Raw genomic sequence first — 21,229 nt, forward strand, 5'->3', positions numbered from 1 at the left:
CAAGCATCTGATAAATAGTATATCAGGGTGCGATTAAATGTATATGTTAAAGTGGAGTTCCACCCATTTTAATAAGTTTAGATGTACGTAATCCCCTTTAAAAATACTTTTACCAATGGAAACAATTTTTTTTTTTGCAAGGAAATACCTTTTTTTCTTCTTTATTCATCCGCACTTCTGGGTCCGGCTGCCTATAGGCGATTACGTCACACGGCGATTCGCAAGGGCTGCTGGGATGTATTCTAGCAGCCCTTGTGAATCGCCTAGTGATGAAATCTCGCATTATTACACCGGCACCAGCTGTACTCGGATGTATTGCATTGAGTCCATGCTCTGCCCCGCCTCCGCCCCGCCTCCTCTCAGTGAGCTCTACGGGATGTAATGCTTTTAGTCCACGCTCACTGAGAGAAGGCGGAGCGGTGTGCGGACTCAAAGCAATACATCCCGTAGAGCTCACTGAAAGGAGGAGGGGCGGAGCACGGACTCAATGCAATACATCCGAGTACAGCTGGTGCCGGTGTAATAATGCGAGATTTCGTCACTAGGCACTTTCGAATCGCCGAGTGACGTACCCGGAAGTGCGGATGAATAAAGAAAAAAAGGTATTTCCTTGCAAAAAAAAAATAGTTTCCATTGGTAAAAGTATTTTTAAAGGGGATTACGTACATCTAAACTTATTAAAATGGGTGGAACTCACCTTTATGATCATTTACACCTTTACGCATGTGTTGGGGTAAGTGTGAATGAAATCAGGTAGTTTATTTATTACAGGTACTTGTATTGCATCATCAATTTGCACAAAACTTTATATATACTGTATATATTGTACGTTCACATCAGTCCCTGCCCTAAAGGAGCTTACAATCTACGGTCCCAAACTCACATTAATACATACACATACCAATCTAGGGCCAATTTAGACAGGAGCCAATTAACTACCAGTATATCTTTGGAGTGTAGGAGGAAACCCACAAAGGAACGGCGAGAACATGCAAACTCCATGCAGGTGGTGCCATGGTTGGGATTCAAACCGACAATCCCAGTACTCCTAGGTGGAAGTGCTAACCACTTATGCTGGCCATACACTAGCCCAGGACTCGACAAACCCCAGGCGCCAGGTCGCATTGGCACCTAGAATTAGCGGCCTGGCGCCTGGGCTACACTGCGGCAGGTGTCCTCTCCCCATGTGGCTCCCGCCTCGTGGGTGTGCCGCCTAAGATGCTGTGCCTGCCGGTAATTGAGGCCACGGCTTTGCGGCCTGCTGGTGTGAGATGCTTACATTGGGGAACTGGCGCCCTCTTGTGGTAGCCAGGGCTGCAACAAGTAGTCACTGGCAGCACTGAGGGTTTCCCCTGCCTGCTCTCACTGCTCGCCCATCTCTTTCCGAAGTGAAGAGGTTGAAGGTGTTGTGGGCTTGATCTGGCACCCTGTCCTTACTGATAGGTGGACAGGGAGTGTGGGGCAGCTGGTTGGAATGGCCTCAGTTCCATTTACAACCTCACAAAGATGAAAAAGATGAAAACACTTTTTCAATTTTTTTTTTTCATGAAAATTATTTTCTTTATTATTTTTCATTCTCTCCCTGTCATGCCACACAGCCGAAGGCCCCTTTCACATGTGCTGTCAGATCAGGTCCGCCTGTCAGTTTTTCAGGCAGACCTGATAGGATCCTTCAGTCTCCTCTATGGAGCGGTGGATGTCCACTGACAACCGCCGCCATCTGATCCTGTCCGCTTAAAACAGACGGATGGTGGTCCTATCTTCCATCTGTCCAGAGGATCGAATCACATGGCATCAGATGGAAATGGACAGGCAGACCATTTCTATCTGATTGCCTCATAGAGGAGAGCGGGACTGTGTTAGTGTTCGCTCTGCATAGTGCTGAGCAAGAGGATTCCGCTTAGCGGAGGTGCCCGTACGAAAGGAGCCTAAACTGGCATGAGTTACTGGATCTCCTATCGCCCCCACCTTGCTGCACTGTCCTTCCCTAGTGAGCCAGTGCTTATCACACCATCAAGCCAAGTACACACGGGCCAAATGCCGGGCAATATCAGCCAGTTCAATGAAAACTGTCTGTCATTCAGACCATGTGTATGGCAGCTGGTCCACCAGAAGCCGGCTATTCGGCATGCGTGAAAAAAAACTGACTCCGAACTTTTTAGTTGGCTCCTAGATTCAAAGCTAATTTGTCAAGCCCTGCACTAGCCTGAAAATTGTTCGAAAATCTGTCATTTGGTCCGTTAGTTAATTTTTTCGTCCAGTTAATGGGCACAAAAACAAAAATTGGTTTTAACTTTTCAGAGCTAAAAAATCGAAGGAACAGTTTGGAAAATTCTGCCGAGCGAACGATAAATTTGAAGGTTAATGTGTTTCTCGCCCTAACTGTTTACACTAGGCATATGTGACAAAATAAATGAAAAACTGATTCATTTATGTCCATTAAACGATTTATCGATCAAAATTTGGTCATTACATGATGGCACGATCGTCTGCTCTCACGGCCGAATGTTCGTTTTTCGAAAATGAGTTTGAACGGTTTTCCGTTTAGTGTATTGCCAGCATTAGCCTAAACTGTAGTACATAGATGTGACCAGCCACAAAGAGATTTTTCATTGAAATGCATTTTCATGCTGTAAAATTCATGTGTTTTCAATGCAGGAAAACATACAGCTTTCACTAGGCCTTAAGAGACTGAGCAACACATTCACACCAGAGGCTTACCTGGATTTGCTCACCTTCCTTTACAGAAATTTAAAGGAACAGATACCATATATACAAACTGTAGCTAACAATTCTAAATCATCTGAGTTTTGCTGAGATATAGTAATGGATTTATTTCCTTTCATTCCCTTTCAGTCGGCCATATATGAAATATATGTTAGTAAACATTTCACTCACTTACTGTGCAGGGTCTTCTAGTGGTTAGGAGCTGTAGGTATCGCAGGGCAGCTGCTACTAGGCACACGGTGGTTGTCAGAGCGTTTAGGGCACATAGAGCAAAAAACACTTTCTGGAGGCAGAAAAAGAGAATAATATTTAGCTACAATTCGCTATGATTTACATGTGTATTCCTGTCCTGAAATGTCTCTAGCAGTGCACTGATATCAGGTCTGACTATAGGGCCAGTTCACACCACTGCATTGTAAAGTGCGCTGTAATGCAAAACAGCAGTGAAAATAGTCTCCATTATGATTTCTAAAGCTCTTCGCATTACTGCAATGCTTTGCAGTACAGCGTGCAGATTTCTATTTGAAAAACCTGCTTGCTGTATCTTTCGGGCAGTTCTTAAATGTATGTTACATTTGAGTCAATAATACTGCATTGAAAACACACTAAAAACTCAATGCAAGATTCCATTAGTGCGTTTTCGCTCACATTCATGATTTCACATATTTGCAGGGAGTACCGTAAATTGAACAAAAAAGAGGAAATAATCATTAAAAATGCTGGTAAAGTGTGTCTTTAGATTTGTGTGTTAGATTTCACCACTCAACATTAAAAACATTTTTATGTCCTTTAACATAACACATTTACGTTTTCCAATGCATTAATATAAAAGAAAAAAACCCAGATCCACTTGGGTCCTCTAAGGAGAGTCCTCCTCTTTAATAAATGAGCTACCACTGCATCCTTGTAAAATCTAGACAAAGAAATTCTTAATTATTTAACTAACTACAAACATTAAAGTGGAACTCATAACAGTAACATAACAATAAATGTTCTTTACCAAAAGAACAAACATTCCCTGTCTGCTGTAAATTGCTTCCAGCATAGCTTTTTCTTGCTGAAGGCCTCCATTTAGTTAAAGCCCACAGCATTCACTTCCTTATTGGAAACTTTTCCCCTTGTCCTAAGTGTCAAAAATCATGTCTCTTTATTCAATTAAAATAGGTATATTTCCAGCTCTGATTGTACACCTTGGCACAGACAGATAGGAAGGATGACAGAAGTTCACAGGCTGCTGTTGAGTGAGGAAGGAGAGAATATCAGAGTCAATGTATAGGTTTTCATGATCACGTGTAAGTTTAACTGTTTTGTGTCTCCCTAGCAGTAGAGTTTGTCCTGTCACCTCTCCTACTTTTCTTTTCTCCCACCATAAAATGTGTTCCCTCAGCAAATCTGTGCCATTCCTGCCGCTTTCTTCCCCTTTCAGCCACAGTAAATATTAAAGCTGTCAGCTCATCTCAGGTTCAGTTTGTTTTATAAACCTGCTTTGGCTATGTACAAGAACATTATTCTACGTTGTGCTCTGCGTATGTATTGTATAATGTAATACTTCGGAATGTGCATTGTTTATTGTACTGTTAAAAGTTGTTAATAAACTTTATTCCGATTTAAAAAAAAAAAAAAAGCTGTCAGCTGATTGGCCTCTAGTGACTTTGACTTTATGCACAGTGCTGCGAATAGAGAGCAACTGAGCATGTGCAGAGCATGGTGAGAGTATAGGCACTTACAGTATTTTTAATGTTTTGCATAGCTATACCTGCAAAAAAGGTCAGTATGAAGTGATCTATCAGGATTTTCTGACTAAAGTTTCAATTTATTTTATTTAGTATCGGCAGTAATCTACAGAAAAAAAAAAAATTCAAGTACTCTTTTGGAACTTCTCCAACAGTGCATGATTTTCAGATCAGTACAAAAGAAGGCTGTGCTAATGAACTAAACTACAACTTTTTTGTTTTTAGCTTTGGATAGTGAAATCCATAAAACACAGAGAGAACACACATATTCCATGCATGTAGTGTCCCAAGTGGGCTTTAAATCCACAATCCAAAGCAGAGAGACAGGAATGCTAACCTTGTACAGTACATACCATGCTGTAGTTAATGAAGTTGCCCATTGCATAGCAGTGAATTGATGTGGTATTGCCATGGAGAATCAAACGTTTTGTGTTTTTCATGAACAGACAAAAGAACGTTGAAAACAACTAAACTACAACATAGTTTTAAAATTTACTGAAAATTTTCTCGCTAAACATTTAATGACCAGGGCAATCTAAAAATCGTTTACATGTGTCCTGCCAATTCAAGACATGGACTAATTATTTTGTAAATCCTGCAAACGGATACATTTCATAACTTAATAACTGGTTAATTTTGGAAAAAAAATAAAAAATAACAAAGGACCTATTCAAACTACCACACAATGGTTTGCTGCAGTGCCATTCTGGGTGGCATCCCAATGCACTTTACTAATAGATGTGCATTGAGCTGCCAAAAATGCAACCTACGCCTGGTTTTGTCCGCCTGGCAGAAACGAGAGGCTTGCACAAACACCTGGACATTATGGAACACGTTTATTTATTCTGAGGAAGGAAAGGCTCTCTTCTATGTGAATCCCAATAGTTGATGGTGTCATTACATCCCGTGACAGATTGACTGACTCGCAAAACTACCCTTTGCCACTCTTTTACCTCCCCCATTCTTTTTTTTTTTTTCTCTCTCTCTCTTTCTTCGTGTTATCTGCTCCCTGTTTTTTCACTTTCCTGTAAACATTGGGCAGTTTTCTACTACATATAGGGCTCACCTGAAAGTTACCCCATTTTGGGGATTTCTTTCCAGAATTACACTTTTACATGCAAAGTTACTAATTTTAGGGGACGTTCCCCATGCTCCCTTTACTGGTCCCAGTTTACATTTCGGTTAACATTTGCTAATACCCCCTGCAATTTGATGGTCAGCATTGGTCCTCTTTTTGACTCCCCTGGCACTAATCTTTGTATTCTTCCCGTTTTGTATTTGTATATCTATTTGGAAGCTGCCTTCCTCTCTTAAATAAAAAAAATAGAAAAATCAAAACCAATGAGACATCCCCAGCAGTCCATTTTGAACATATACCCTCATTTATTAGTGCAATGGCACATTAGTTAAACAACCCAATATTTTTGCATCAAGCAGGGTCACTTTATTATACCTTCAGTGTGTCACCTTGAGGAAGGGACCCTGTGCATACCTAAAATTTTGGCTTTTTAAACTATTCACATTTTTCTAATAAATGAAAATAATTTGAGCACCCAAGCTGTGACAACACAAGAATTACTGATCCAGAGCATAAACTGTAACATTAAACTTAGACCAAACCTATCCTTTTTTTATGCAAATACGTACAGAACATATAAAATGCACTTTTTGATTGCTTGTACTATAAAAAGTCATTGCATTTACTTTAAGAGTTTTCTACTTGGGTACAGATGAGTAAATAAAAGATGAAAGAAAAGTTTAAAAAACCTGGTAAACACATTATTTGATATGGAAAATTGCTAAATTATAATCTAAAATTGGAGGCTGGTAGATTCTTGCTGGAACCTAAGGAATGAATATAGTGCTTTGTTGTACAGCCCTTTAACCTCTATTAGACTTTGAAGTGTGCAGTGTCAGCATAGTCGATTGGTAAATTAAGACGACGACTAAATTCCTGGAACATTACAGCACAAATCAACCTCTTTGTCTTATATTACTGGAAGGTCACCCTGTCCCTGACAATGTTAATGTATGCTACAACAAGACACCGAACTCCGTGCCAAAAATCCTGAAACAATGACACAGTGTCAGCGACTTATACCTAAAAGATAACCCTCTATATATCTGGTGTTGCATTAGTTCCATGAAAGAAACTAAACAAAAGTTGTTGTATTGAACACTAATTGTAAGAGGAAAAAGCTTGACTACGCCTATTGGCAGTCCTAGGGGGTATACACCCACTCTCAGCTACAGGCACTCAGTTTTGTTAAAAGCAGTGTCAGAAGAAAGCCAACTCCACAAAGGGACGGGTGCTGTGCCCGTCGATGAACATTAGAGAAATGGACTTTATGGTAAGTCAAAAATCCCATTTTCTATTTTGTTCATTGACGGACATAGGCCCTGATTCTTCTTAACCACTGGGACGTCCCAAAGCAGTGTTAACCACTTGCCTACTGTGCACTTAAACCCCCTTCCCATCCAGACCAATTTTTAGCTTTCAGTGCTCTCACACTTTGAATGACAATTGCGCGGTCATGCAACACTCAACCCATATAAATTTTTCGTCCTTTTTTTCATAGAAATAGAGCTTTCTTTTGATGGTATTTATTCACCACTGGGCTTTTTATTTTGTGCGCTATAAATGAAAAAAGACCGCAAATTAAAAGAAAAAACGTTTTTTTTTTTTAGTTTCTGTTCTAAAATTTTGCAAATTAGTAATTTTTCTTCATAAATTTTGGCCAAAATTTATACTTCTACATATCTTTGGTAAAAATAACCCAAATAAGTGTATATTATTTGGTCTGCGTGAAAGTTAGAGAGTCTACAAGTTATGGTGCTAATCATTGAAAATTGATCACGCCTAATGTACTGACAGCCTATCTCATTTCTTGAGACCCTAACAAGCCAGGAAAGTACAAATAACCCCCAAATGACCCCTTTTTGGAAAGTAGACATTCCAAGGTATTTAATAAGAGGCATGGTGAGTTTTTTGAAGTTGTCATTTTTTCCCACAATTCTTTGCAAAATTAATATATATTTTTTTTTTTTTTACAAAATTGTCATATTCAACAGGTTATTTCTCTCACATGGCATATGCATACTTACATCTACACCTCAAAACACATTCTGCTACTCCACCTGAGTATGGCGATACCACATGTGTGAGACTTTTTTACAGCCAGGCCACATACAGAGGTCCAACATTGAAGTAGCACCTCCAGGTGTTCTCGGAGCATAAAATACACTTTTCATTTCTCAACCACCTATTACACTTTTGAAGGCCCTGGAGCACCAGCACAATAAAAATGACCCCATTTTGGAAAGCAAACACCCCAACGTATAATCTATGAGGCATAATGAGTCTTTTGAACATGTCATTTTTTTCCAGAATCTTTTGGAAAATGTGGAAAAAAAAATGAAAAAGCATTTTTTTTTACACAAAGTTGTCCATTTATAAGATATTTCCAACACATAGCATGTACATAGCAAAAATGACCCCCCAAAATACATTCTGCTACTCCTCCTGAGTATGGCGATACCACGTGTGAGACTTTTTTACAGCCAGGCCACATACAGAGGTCCAACATTGAAGTAGCACCTCCAGGCGTTCTCGGAGCATAAAATACACTTTTCATTTCTCAACCACCTATTACACTTTTGAAGGCCCTGGAGCACCAGCACAATGAAAAAGCCCACTAAATGACCCCATTTTGGAAAGCAAACACCCCAACGTATAATCTATGAGGCATAATGAGTCTTTTGAACATGTCATTTTTTTTCCAGAATCTTTCGGAAAATGTGGAAAAAAAATTAAAACGCATTTTTTTTTACACAAAGTTGTCCATTTATAAGATATTTCCAACACATAGCATGTACATAGCAAAAATGACACCCCAAAATACATTCTGCTACTCCTCCTGAGTATGGCGATACCACATGTGTGAGACTTTTACGCAGTCTGGTCACATACAGAGGCCCAACATGCAAAGACACACAGCATGCACATACCATGAATTACACCCCAAAATACATTCTGCTGAGCAAAGGGTAAACAAAAGCTTACCTGTAGTTTTAGAAGCGCAGTTGTCCACAGGAGTTGAGTCCAGGCAGCAGGCAGGGACTTGGTAAGCAACAGTGCATGCAATTCTCCAGGCAAGGATACCAGTCCAGTGTCAGTGCATGCGGCAGGCAGAGGCATGATGGTAGTAAGTCCTCTAGTAGGGCCTCTGTCCGGATAGAATGGGGACAGGGGTAGAGGCTTCTCCCACCCAAATCGCTTTGAAGCCTCCGGGATCCAGACCCTAATCTAAGAAGAAGAAAAACAAAAAAAATTGTTTTCTTCATCCAGAAAAACAATTCTGGTCCCCTCACATATGCGAGACCCCTGTGGTATGAATCCCACTACTTCAAGAGGTAGGCAAAAATCGTGGTCAAACAGTCCAGGGTCAGTTCCAGAGCAGGCAGAGGTAGGTACAAAATCAGCAGGCAACGGCGTGGTCAAATAACAGTCCAGGGTCAGTTCCAGATCAGGCAGAGGTATGAACAGAATCAGCAGGCAGAAGCATGGTCAAAAAACAGGCCAGGGTCAGTTCCGGAGCAGGCAGACATAGGTACAAAATCAGCAGGCAAAGGCGTCGTTGAATAACAGGCCAGGGTCATTTCAGGAGCATACAGTGGCATAAGGGGTGAAGGGGGAGGACTAAGTTTACCATACTAATAATTTAGACAAGTATGGTAACGGCGGAAACAGTCTTCTACACAGAGGCCTGGTTGGGAAGGACACTGGGGACAATAATAACGGGTGTCTTTTCGAATTCCTGCCTTGGTACACACCCTACATTTTTTCTGCCGTTTTTGGTCTGTTTGTGTGGGAGGGATTTTACTGGGAAAATGGCTTTCAGACAGTCTACTGATTACGTCAGATCGAATGTTTTCTGGTGGGCCGTTTGGAAATATGAGGGTTGTGAAGATTTCCTCCAGGTAATAAAGGAAGGGTTGGGGGCTTTCGGTGGACTTGCGGTATAATATGTAGGAATTGTATGTGGCCAAATGAAAAATATAAATTGCTACTTTTTTGTACCAATGATATGTACGTCTTGTGGGTAGATAGGGTTCCATCATTTGGTCGTTGAAATCCACTCCCCCCATGAATAAGTTGTACTCATGTACACATGTTGGCTTTCGGATTGGGCCATTCCTTCTTCGGGATTCCACATAGTTGTCATTGTGGATTGAAGACAACATGTACACGTCTCTTCTGTCCCTCCACTTCACAGCCAGAACTTCCTCATTTCTCAGACTCGCCGTCTCCCCTCTTCTCAGCTTGGTGTTTACGAGCCTTTGAGGAAAGCCTTTCTGTTTTTTTCGGACCATGCCACATGCAGGAGTCTTCTTTCTGTGAAGGTTTCGGAACAGGGGCAAACTGGTGTAGAAATTATCTACATAAAGGTGGTAGCCTTTTTCCAGGAGAGGGTAAATGAGGTCCCAAACTACTTTCCCGCTTGATCCCAAGTAGTCCGGACATTCAGGGGGATGCAGCTGGGTGTCCTTCCCTTCGTACACCCTGAAGGCATATGTGTACCCTGTGGCTCGGTCACATAGTTTGTAAAGCTTCACCCCATAGCGGGCCCGTTTGCTGGGAATGAATTGTTTGATGCCCAGCCTGCCGGTAAATTTAACCAGGGACTCATCCACACATACATGTTGGTCTGGGGTAAATAATTGAGGGAATATTTCCGAAAAAAAATTTAGAAGTGGCCGAATTTTGAATAGCTTGTCAAATGCTGGGGAATTTCGGGGAGGGCACTGGGTATGGTCATTAAAATGGAGGAACCTCATGATCATCAAATACCTGGCCCTGGGCATTACTGCAGAGTAGATGGGCATATGGTAGATGGGTTTGGTTGACCAATATGCTTGCAATTCGTTTTTTTATTGAGTCCCATGTTGAAGGTGAGGCCTAAAAAGATCTTGAACTCCTCCACCGTTAGGTCTCTCCACTCAAATGGATAGGAATAAAATGACGTGGGGTTACTCTGGATAAATTGTTGTGCATACAGGTTGCACTGGGCCACAATGGACGTCAGCAGGTCCTCCGTAAAAATTAAACGGAAGTAGTCTATTGGGGCAAAGTTCTCCGTGTTGACCTGGACTCCTGGCTGGGCAGTGAAAGGGGGGATGATGGCTTCTCCTGAGTTGGGAGGAAGCCACAGGGGGTTCTGAAGGGCATAGGGAAGGCTGGCGTTGGTCCTAACCCTTTGGGGGCGAGGTGACACCCCACTTGAGCTTGGCCTTTCTTGCCGAGGCACTGTGGTGCTGGTGGATGGCACTGCGGAGCTGGTGGATGGCACTGCGGAGCTGGTGGATGGCACTGTCTCCTCCTCACCAGAAGGCCTTCGTTTGGCAGGCGCGCTGTATTCTTCCTCGTCGGAGTCGGTCTGCGTCCCGCTGCTAATGACCGGCTCGTAATTTACTTCGGAGTCAGACTCTGACTCCGAAGAAGATTCCGAAGCAGAAAGCTCCCTATTGATGTCCATGTCCCCACTGAGGATATTGAAGGCCTCCTCGGCTGAGAAAATTTTTTTTGCCATCGTTGGTGACACTGATGGGCACGGTGACACTGATGGGCACGGTGAGACTGGCACACTGATGGGCACTGTGATGGGCACACTGATGGGCTCTGTGGGCACACTGATGAGCACACTGATGAGCACTGATGAGCACACTGATGAGCGCTGTGGGCACACTGAGCACTGGGCACACTGATGAGCACTGGGCGGGCACTGATGGGCACACTGGTGGGCACTGGGCACACTGATATGCACTGGGCACACTGGTGGGCACACTGGTGGGCACTGGGCACACTGATGAGCACTGGGCACATTGATGATCACTGGGCACACTGATGGGCACACTGGTGGGCACACTGGTGGGCACTGGTGATCACTGGTGGGCACTGTAGGTAACTCACAATCTCTCCTCTCCTCACACTGCAGTCTGTGTGTGAGGAGGGAGAGCTGGCAATGAGAGATGATCTCATATGTTTACATATGAGATCATCTCTCATTGGATGCCTCGATCGAGTGACCAAGGGACACGGCCAACACAGCTTTTGCCCAATGCACGCTCGCGGGAGCGCGCGGGGGGCGTGTTACTGGGAGGCCGTTTAAAAACGGCCTCCCGAAAATTCAAGTCCGCGCTGCAGCCGTATATAGGCTGTAGCGCGGATGTGAGGTAGTTAAACATGAGGGGTGGAAAAAGGAAGAAAAAAAATTTCCAAGGCTAACCATAGCCAACCAGGTAACATGGAGCTCAACCATAAACAACTGGAGCTTACCTGAAAAAAACAATACACCCTCAAAGAGGACCAGGTCCTCTAAACAGCAGCCAGCAAGACCCTGCGGCCAAAAAATGGATTTTTGTAAGATCTTACCGTAAAATCCTTTTCTCTTAAGCTCATTGACAGACGTAGTCTTCTTGATTCTCAAGAGCTGGGTTATGTTGTCTCCGCAGGAGTAGGACTAGGCAGAAAGACAAAACGTTCTGGCTCCACCTTAGGGGCAGTCCCTGAGGGTATATCCTCCCTCTCTCTGCTACAGGGAATCAGTTCTGTTCTAAAGCAGTAACAGAGAATTTAACCCAACCCAACTCAATGATAGAGGGGCGGGTACTACGTCTGTCAATGAGCTTAAGAGAAAAGGATTTTACGGTAAGATCTTACAAAAATCCATTTTTCTCTATCGCTCATTGACAGACGTAGTCTTCTTGATTCTCAAGAGCTGGGACATCCAGAAGCAGTGCCACAAATGAGGGGTGGGATTGACAAAAATCAAAATCCAATCTAGAAGGCCCAACCGGTGCCAAACTAGAAGTTTTAAAGGCTCATTATAAACAAAGAATGAGACTCAAAAGAAAAATTTCCAATGGAAAAAACCCTCGAGGCAGACCACTGGTCTCCTCAAATGGCGGCCTGCAAAACCTTGCGGCCAAACACGGCATCAGATGATGCCATTACATCAACTTTATAATGTTTTGTAAAGGTATGCACCGACGACCAGGTAGCCGCCTTGCACACCTGGACCACTGACGCCTGATGGCGAAAGGCCCATGACGCACTAAGCGCCCGAGTGGAGTGCGCCTTAACAGGGAACGGGGGCTCCCGACCCTTAATAGAATAAGCCTGTACCACCGTCTGTCTGATCCATTTGGAAATGGTCGCGGCAGATGCAGGCAACCCCTTTTTGGGTCCATCCGGGATCACAAAAAGTGAATCCGTCTTGCGAAACGAGTCTGTCGTTTTTAAGTATACCCTGATCGCCCGGACCACATCCAAGGAGTGTAAAGCAAACTCCCGAGGATGACTGGGCTTAGGACACAGGGAAGGTAATACAATTTCTTCATTCAGATGAAATTCTGAAACCACTTTTGGTAGGAAGGATGGATTCGGACGAAGAACCACCTTATCTCTATGAACCACCAGATATGGGGAACGACAAGATAATGCGGCCAGTTCTGACACCCTGCGTGCAGAAGTAATAGCCACCAAGAAGGCCACCTTCTGGGACAACGTAGGTAGAGGAATCTCCCTAATATCTTCAAAGGGAGGTTTCTGAAGAACCGACAATACTAAATTAAGATCCCAGGGTGGTAATGGCGCGCGCACTGGCGGAGCCAGATGTCGCACCCCCTGGATGAAATTTCGCACCAAGGAATGAGTAGCCAAAGGCTTCTGAAAGAAGATAGCTAATGCTGAGACCTGACCCTTGATAGTGCTCAAGGCCAGTTTCTGCTCAACCCCTTGTTGCAGAAAAGCTAATATTCGACTAACCGAATAAGACCGTGGACGGAACCCCAAAGGTTCACACCATGCAATGTAGGACTTCCATGTGCGATGATAAATCTTTCTGGAAGTCGCTTTCCTTGCTTCAACTAGAGTAGGAATAACTGAAGCTGACAATCCCTTATCCTTCAGCACCTGGGTCTCAATAGCCAGGCCGTTAAAGCCAGCGATCGTAAAGCAGGATGGAAGATCGGTCCCTGAGACAGTAGGTCCTCCCTGAGAGGAAGTCTCCACGGGACGTCCGCCACCAGTCTGACCACGTCGGCGTACCAAGCTCGACGAGGCCAGTCCGGAGCTACCAGAATTACTGGAATTCCTTCCTCCTCTATCCTGCGAAGAAGTCTTGGCAGTAACGCGAGAGGAGGGAAGGCATACATTAGCTGGTATTGCCCCCACGGGGCAATCAGTGCGTCTGCGGTCTCTGCTAGAGGGTCGCGGGAGCGAGCCACGAATCTCTGTACTTTCCTGTTGAATCGTGATGCCAACAGATCCACATCCGGGGTGCCCCACCGTAGGCACAACTGGTGGAAAACTTCTGGATGGAGGGACCATTCCCCCTGATCCAGAGTCTGACGGCTGAGATAATCTGCCTGCCAATTCTCCACCCCCGGAATGAACACCGCAGAGATAGCTGGAACAAATCGTTCCGCCCAGCGAAGAATGCAAGCCACTTCTTTGGCCGCTCGGACACTCTTGGTGCCCCCCTGGTGATTGACATAAGCCACGGCCGTGGCATTGTCCGACTGGATCCGAACCGGGCTGCCCTGGAGCTGCTCGGTCCAGTGAATCAGACAAAGTCTGATCGCTCTCAGTTCCAATACATTTATCGGCCACCTGGATTCTTCCAGGGACCAAAGTCCCTGGACAGATAACTGACCGAGAATTCCTCCCCATCCGGATAGACTGGCATCCGTGGTCACTATCGTCCAATATATTGGCAGAAATGACTTTCCCTGGCTGAGCATCGGAGACCGAAGCCACCAGACCAGAGACTCTCTGGTCTGTTTGCTCAATCGGATCTGATTGTCCAGGGATTCCGGATTCCGATTCCATCTGAGAAGAATCTCTTGCTGAAGAATTCGGGTATGGGACTGGGCAAATGGGACTGCTTCGAAGGAAGCCACCATCAACCCCAGAACCCTCATGCAAGTTCGAAGAGAAGACCAGCTGTTGGATAGTAACAACTGGACTGCTAATTGAATCTTCCGGAGTTTCCCTACCGGAAGAAAAACTCTTGTCCTGACTGTGTCTAGAATTAGACCCAGATATTCGAGCCTCTGGGTGGGAACCAAAAATGACTTTTGCTGGTTCACCAGCCACCCCTGAATTCCTGTAAAGAAATCATAGTAATTTCTATGTTTTGTAGCAAGGTCTGAGGAGACTCTGCATGAAGCAGAAGATCGTCTAGGTAACCAAGAATCGATATGCCTCTTTGGCGCAGTAGTGCCAACATTGGGGCCAACACCTTCGTGAAGACCCGAGGAGCCGTGGCGAGACCGAAAGGTAACGCCACAAACTGATAGTGGTTCTCTTCTACGGAAAAGCGTAGAAACCGCTGATGTCCTGCGAAAATGGGAATGTGAAGATATGCGTCCTTGATGTCTATGGACGCTAGGACATCCCCTGGATGCAGGAAGGCTGCTACTGTGCGAATGGACTCCATTCTGAATTTTCTTATGTTGACAAAAGAATTGAGTGCCCTTAAGTCCAGAATTGGACGCACTTTGCCCTCTTTCCTGGGTATTGTAAATAGGTTTGAATAAAACCCCTGAAAACGTTCTGTCCAAGGAACGTGGACTACCACTCCTTGTTGTAGTAAATCCGTGACTGCTCTCCGCAGATCTTCTAAACGATCCGGGGATAGTCGAATATTGGAAGGGAAGAATCGCGCCGGTGGGAGAGATCGAAACTCGATCTTGTACCCTGACCTTATGACTTCGCAAACCCACTTGTCCGGGATTCTGGAAAGCCATGGATCCGGGAACCGGCGAAGACGTCCCCCCACCCCAGTTATGGGTGGGGGCGCACCTTCAGGCTTTGGACGATTTATCTTCAGGTCTGGAGGGGGCGGGCTTTTGCTTGCCCGACCAACGTCCCCTGAAGCCTCCTGAAGGAGCTTTGGAGGACTTAATTTTTTCACCCGCGGGACGAAAAAACCTCTTGTGAGCAGAAAAAGAAGGCCCTCGTTTTTGACGAGTTCCTTTACCTTTAACATTTTGCGGTAAAAAGGTGCTCTTTCCACCCGTGAGATCCTTAATGATCTCATCTAAGTTGGCTCCAAATAGACGCTCTCCTAAAAAGGGGATATTAGCCAATGCTTTTTTGGAACCTTGGTCGGCTAACCAACCTTTTAGCCACAGTGTACGCCTGAGAACCACCGCTGAGACTGATGCTCGCGCCAATAATGGAGTGGCGTCTAACGCCGCATCACACACAAACTGTAACCCCTGTATCATTTGTTCCAACAAATCTGATACCGCCTGAGGGACCTCTTCTAAGTCCCGGCGTAACCACTTGGTCCATTCAGTTACAGCCTGCGAAACCAGACCAATAGCAATTATTGGTCTGAAAGCTGATCCAATCAAGGTAAACATGGTGCGAGACATAGCTTCTATCTTGCGATCCACTGGATCTTTAAAAGACGGAGCGTCTTCTAGAGGAATAATCGTGGCTTTATTCAATCTAGCAATTGGTGAATCCACCACAGGTGGTTCTGTCCATTTCTTAATGAGGGTTTCCTCAAACGGATAACGCCTGTTAATGCGTTTAGAAATAGTAGAAGTGCGTTTTGGCAGACTCCATTCTTCTTTGATTGGATTGCCAAAACATTTGGGCAATGGAAAAACCTTCGCCACTTTGATGCGTTTTTTAGTCCCGAAAGGGATTTCAGTTTCAGCTATTTCCGACGGAATACCCTGTAATCTTAAGGTTTCTTGAACAGATACAATGAGTGCGTTTACCAACGCTTCCTCTTTGGCTATGGCTGATGCCGAAACATCCTCCTCACTGTCTGAAGAGACAGTACACGAGACACCAATCCCAGATGAGGTACCTGCAACTGCAGAAATAGGCTCAGAGTCTGAATCCGAGGTTTCAGATAATAAGGGGTTAGGCGGGGGTCGCTTACTTGCGCCCTGTCCCTGACAAGCCACTTCCACCCGGGACACAAAAGTTTCCATAATAGCTGACAATGATTCAATCGTCAGTGGGGTGCTGGAGGATCCTGCAGACCCCTCGAGGGGATCCGGAGGAGATACATGAGTGGCAGGGTCCATGTTAATTCAGGACACCTTTGCCAGAAAAAACAAAAAAACTTTTTCTTTTTTTTTTTTTTATGTGTCTCCCCCTAGCGCAATAGCGCCCCTCAGAGTACCTGCTTCTCGATCCCCACAGAGAGAGAGAGGGACCCCCAAGGCTCACCAACCGATGCAGTGAAGTTTCCAACCAACTGCAGTCAGCGTCTGTCTTTTACAGACTGGAAGGAGCTGTTGCTTTTTCCCGGGTAGAAGGACGTGGCTCCGCCCCCTGTGTATGCCTTCCGGCGTTCCCAGCTCTCCACGAGGTAGCTGGGCTCATGAAACATGGCCGCCCCCATACAAGAGACATTAGACTCCAAAAACATGGCGGCCGGCGTGACCTGAGGACATACATGCACCTGGTCTACGGCAAAATGGCGGCGGACCGCCGAAATCGTTTTTTCCCAGCACATCCACCTGCATCTCTGCTAAGTGGCGATTTATTGATCTACAGGAGATACACTACAAATAAGGTAGGATTATACCTCCTATGTCTGCTGTAATGCTACAGTCTGCTGGGTAGAGTGTTAGCTCTCAAACCAAGTCCACTTCCCACAAACACATACTGTATTTACAAGGGGGACTTTTAGTGTCAGATATATACTGACCATGTATGGAGGGGCCCATAATTCATACTGCCTCATAACGAGGAAATAAAAAAGGGAACGTTTACTCACCATACCGAACCGACAGGCACCCTCTCTTCACAATACCCTCTCCACCGGGGTGGGGGGTTGTGGACCACTCCGGACGCCTCGACTCTCTGGTTCCTGGCGTCCAAACGAGACTTAACTCGCAAGGTCAGTCCCTCCACTGGGACTCCGTCGCGGCCGACCCAGCGCGGAGCTCTGGTCTGCAAGCGCTCGTAGGCAGAAACCGGGGTGACCACTGGATCTCAACATCCAGCCCGTCGCCCGGCCCCGCATACTTACTTGAATGTGTCGCGGCCGACCAAGCGCAATGCAATGGTCTGCGCGCGCTCGTAGGCCGGCTGGGGTGACCACTAGTGTCGCCCAGTCCGGCGTTTTTGCTTGAAGATCTCACAGGAAAAAAACACTGGAGAAAAACTACCTAAAAAATATTTTTTCTAAAGAAAAAATCTTGCCAGGACCAAAAAGATCCCAGCAAGGAACTTAGGTCCTTACTCCTGACTAGACAGAAAAAAACTGATTCCCTGTAGCAGAGAGAGGGAGGATATACCCTCAGGGACTGCCCCTAAGGTGGAGCCAGAACGTTTTGTCTTTCTGCCTAGTCCTACTCCTGTGGAGACAACATAACCCAGCTCTTGAGAATCAAGAAGACTACGTCTGTCAATGAGCGATAGAGAAAGAGGCATCCGCAGATGCCAAAACATCCACTTTATAAAAATGTTTTAAAAGTGTGCACCGACAACCAGGGGGCCGCCTTGCAAACCTGCTTCACTGATGCTTGATGACGGAAGCCCAGGAGACACTAAGCGCCCTAGTAGAGTGCTCCTTGACAGGGAAAGGAGGAACCTGACTCCTGATGCAAAAGACCTGAACCACCGCCTGCCTGATCCATCTGGAAATGGTAGCAGAAGAAGCAGACAACCCTTTGCGAGGTCCGTCCGTGAGCACAAATAGAGAGTCTAACTTCCTAAAAGACTCGTAGCTGCCAGGTACACCCTAATTGCCCGAACCACATCCAAGACAAGCAAGGTAATTTCCTTCGGATGTTTAGCCTGGGACACAGGGAAGGCAAAACAATGTCTTCATTCAAATGACAGTCAGAGACAACCTTAGGAAGGAATGACAGACAGGGGCGAAGCACCACCTTATTCTTGTGAATCACCAAGAAGGTGAACGACAGGATAACGCTGCCAGTTCCAACACCCTGCGCGCAGAGGTGATAGCCACGAAAAAAAGGTCACCTTCCGGGCAGCGCAACAAGGGAAACCTCCCGAATATTTTTAACCACTTTAAGACCAAGCCTATTTTTGACACTTGGTTTTTACAAGATAAAATCATTTTTTTTTGCTAGAAAACTACTTAGAACCCCCAAACATTATATATATTTTTTTAGCAGAGACCCTAAAGAATACAATGGCGATCGTTGCAATATTTTTTATCACACCGTATTTGCGCAGCGGTCTTCCAAACGCAATTTTTTGGGAAAAAATTGGCTATTGTGAATTAAAAAATAAGAAAGCAGTAAAGTTAGCTCACTTTTCTTCCATAATGTTAAAGATAATGTTACGCCAAGTAAATAGATACCCAACATGTCATGCTTCAAATTTTGCACGCTCACAGGATGTCGACAAACTTTGGTACTTAAAAATCCCGATAGGCGACATTTTAAAAATGTCTACAGGTTACCAGCTTAGAGTTATAGAGAAGGTCCAGGGCTCAAATTATTGCTCTCGCTCTAACGATCGTGGCGATACCTCACATGTGTAATTTGAACACCGTTTACATTTGGAGCCGGGCAGTGGCGGCTGGTGCTCAAAATTTTTGGGGGGGCGCAAACAGAAAAATGTAATAGGCATTGCTTTGCGGCAAAAAACGCTGTAAAAAATTGCGTGACTAAACAAACAATCATTAGGTTGGTTCAAGATTGACCAGCGTGTCCCCATTCAATGCACAGTGACCAGCATGTCCCCCATCAATGCACAGTGACCAGCGTGCCCCCCATCAATGCAGAGAGACCAGCGTGCCCCCATTCAATGCACAGTGACCAGCGTGCCCCCATTCAATGCACAGTGACCAGCGTGTCCCCATTCAATGCACAGTGACCAGCGTGTCCCCCATCAATGCACAGTGACCAGCATGTCCCCCATCAATGCACAGTGTCCAGCATGTCCCCCATCAATGCACAGTGTCCTGCATGTCCCCCATAAATGCACAGTGACCAGCATGCCCCCCATCAATGCACAGTGACCAGCGTGTCCCCATTCAATGTACAGTGACCAGCGTGTCCCCCATCAATGCACAGTGACCAGCGTGTCCCCCATCAATGCACAGTGTCCAGCATGTCCCCATTCAATGCACAGTGACCAGCATGTCCCCCATCAATGCACAGTGTCCAGCATGTCCTCCATCAATGCACAGTGTCCAGCATGTCCCCCATCAATGCACAGTGTCCAGCATGTCCCCCATCAATGCACAGTGTCCAGCATGTCCCCCACCAATGCACAGTGACCAGCATGTCCCCCATCAATGCACAGTGACCAGCATGTCCCCCATCAATGCACAGTGACCAGCATGTCCCCATTCAATGCACAGTGTCCAGCATGTCCACCATCAATGCACAGTGACCAGGGGCTGTGCAGTGGGCGGGGCTTCCGTATGCGCTCGCTTCTGCGCACGAGCTAACGGGGACAGGGCACTTTAATTTTTTTTTTCTCTATTTATTTTATTTATTATTTTTACACAGTTTAAAAGAAAAAATGTGATCATTTTTATTCCTATTACAAGGAATGTAAACATCGTTGTAGGGGGCTGTCCCACTGGTCCAATACCCCCCTGCTATCAGCATTCCCAACTCAGTTTGCTAGCAAGCAGTTAAAGTCCAAAAAACCCCAAAAGAGGGGCAGGGGCGGCGACTGTCAGAGGTCTCAGTCTTAACCAATGGGATGTCCCAAAGCAGTGTAGACATGAGGGGTGGGAAGCGCAACCGTCACAAGGCAACGCAGCACCCAGGTCAGAGAAAGGAACCTTATCTGAACAGAAAGGTAAACCCTCTGGGTAACAGAAAAGCTCAACTGGAGCAAACAACCCAGGAAAGCAAATAAACAAGGGGGAAAAAAAACCAACAGCCAGGGACCTGCAAAACTAGAGCCCCCTTAACTTTGCGGCCAAAGGAAGCATCTGCTGATGCCAGAACATGAAGTTTGTAAAATTTGGAAAAGGTGTGCACAGACAACCAAGTCGCCGCCTTGCACACCTGGGCCACTGAAGCCTGATGCCGGAAAGCCCAGGACGCACTCACCGCTCTGGTAGAGTGCGCCTTGACAGGGAAGGGCAGTACCCGTTCCCTAATCGAATAGGCCTGTACAATCGTCTGTCTGATCCATCTAGAAATGGTTGCCGCAGACCCAGCCATACCCTTCCGTGGTCCCTTAGGAAGGATAAAAAGAGAATCCGACTTTCTGAAGGATTCAGTGGACGACAGGTAGACCCTGATCACCCGGACCACATCCAAGGAATGCAATGCACACTCCTTAGGATGCTTAGGATTCGCACACAGTGAAGGCAAAACAATATCCTCGTTAAGGTGAAAATCAGAAACCACCTTAGGAAGGAAAGATTGGTTAGGTCGCAAGACCACCTTATCCCTATGAACCACCAGGTAAGGGGAGCGGCAAGACAAGGCCGCCAACTCCGACACTCTGCGAGCAGATGTGATTGCCACCAGAAAGCCAACCTTTCTCGTCAGCAGAGGCAGAGAAATTTCCCTGATGTTTTCAAAGGGAGGACGTTGTAAAACGGACAGGACCAAGTTCCCTAGGGGTTCTGGGGCAGCAGAGTGCTCTTGCCCCAAGTGACCCCTTTTACCAATTTGTCCAGGGATTCCCCAAAGAGACGATTCCCCGCATAAGGAATGTCAGACACCGTCTTCCTGGAGGACTGGTCAGCCGGCCAGCTCTTTAGCCATACCAGACGACGGATTAGCAC

At 45.6% G+C, this 21,229-nt stretch overlaps 1 protein-coding gene across 1 annotated transcript in view; it reads right to left on the reverse strand.

The window, feature by feature from the left end:
• The window catches only part of ENTREP1 (endosomal transmembrane epsin interactor 1), a 147,108-nt gene that overhangs the window by 61,794 nt on the left and 64,085 nt on the right, over window positions 1–21,229 (reverse strand). Inside the window, exon 5 of the mRNA XM_082243997.1 lies at window positions 2,903–3,010. Within this exon, the coding sequence (XP_082100123.1) occupies window positions 2,903–3,010 (108 nt within the window). The remainder of the gene's footprint in view (window positions 1–2,902; window positions 3,011–21,229) is intronic.

The sequence above is a fragment of the Pelophylax lessonae genome, assembly GCF_965119305.1.
Source record: "Pelophylax lessonae genome assembly, chromosome: 1".
In the NCBI taxonomy this organism is placed as follows: Eukaryota; Metazoa; Chordata; class Amphibia; order Anura; family Ranidae; genus Pelophylax; species Pelophylax lessonae.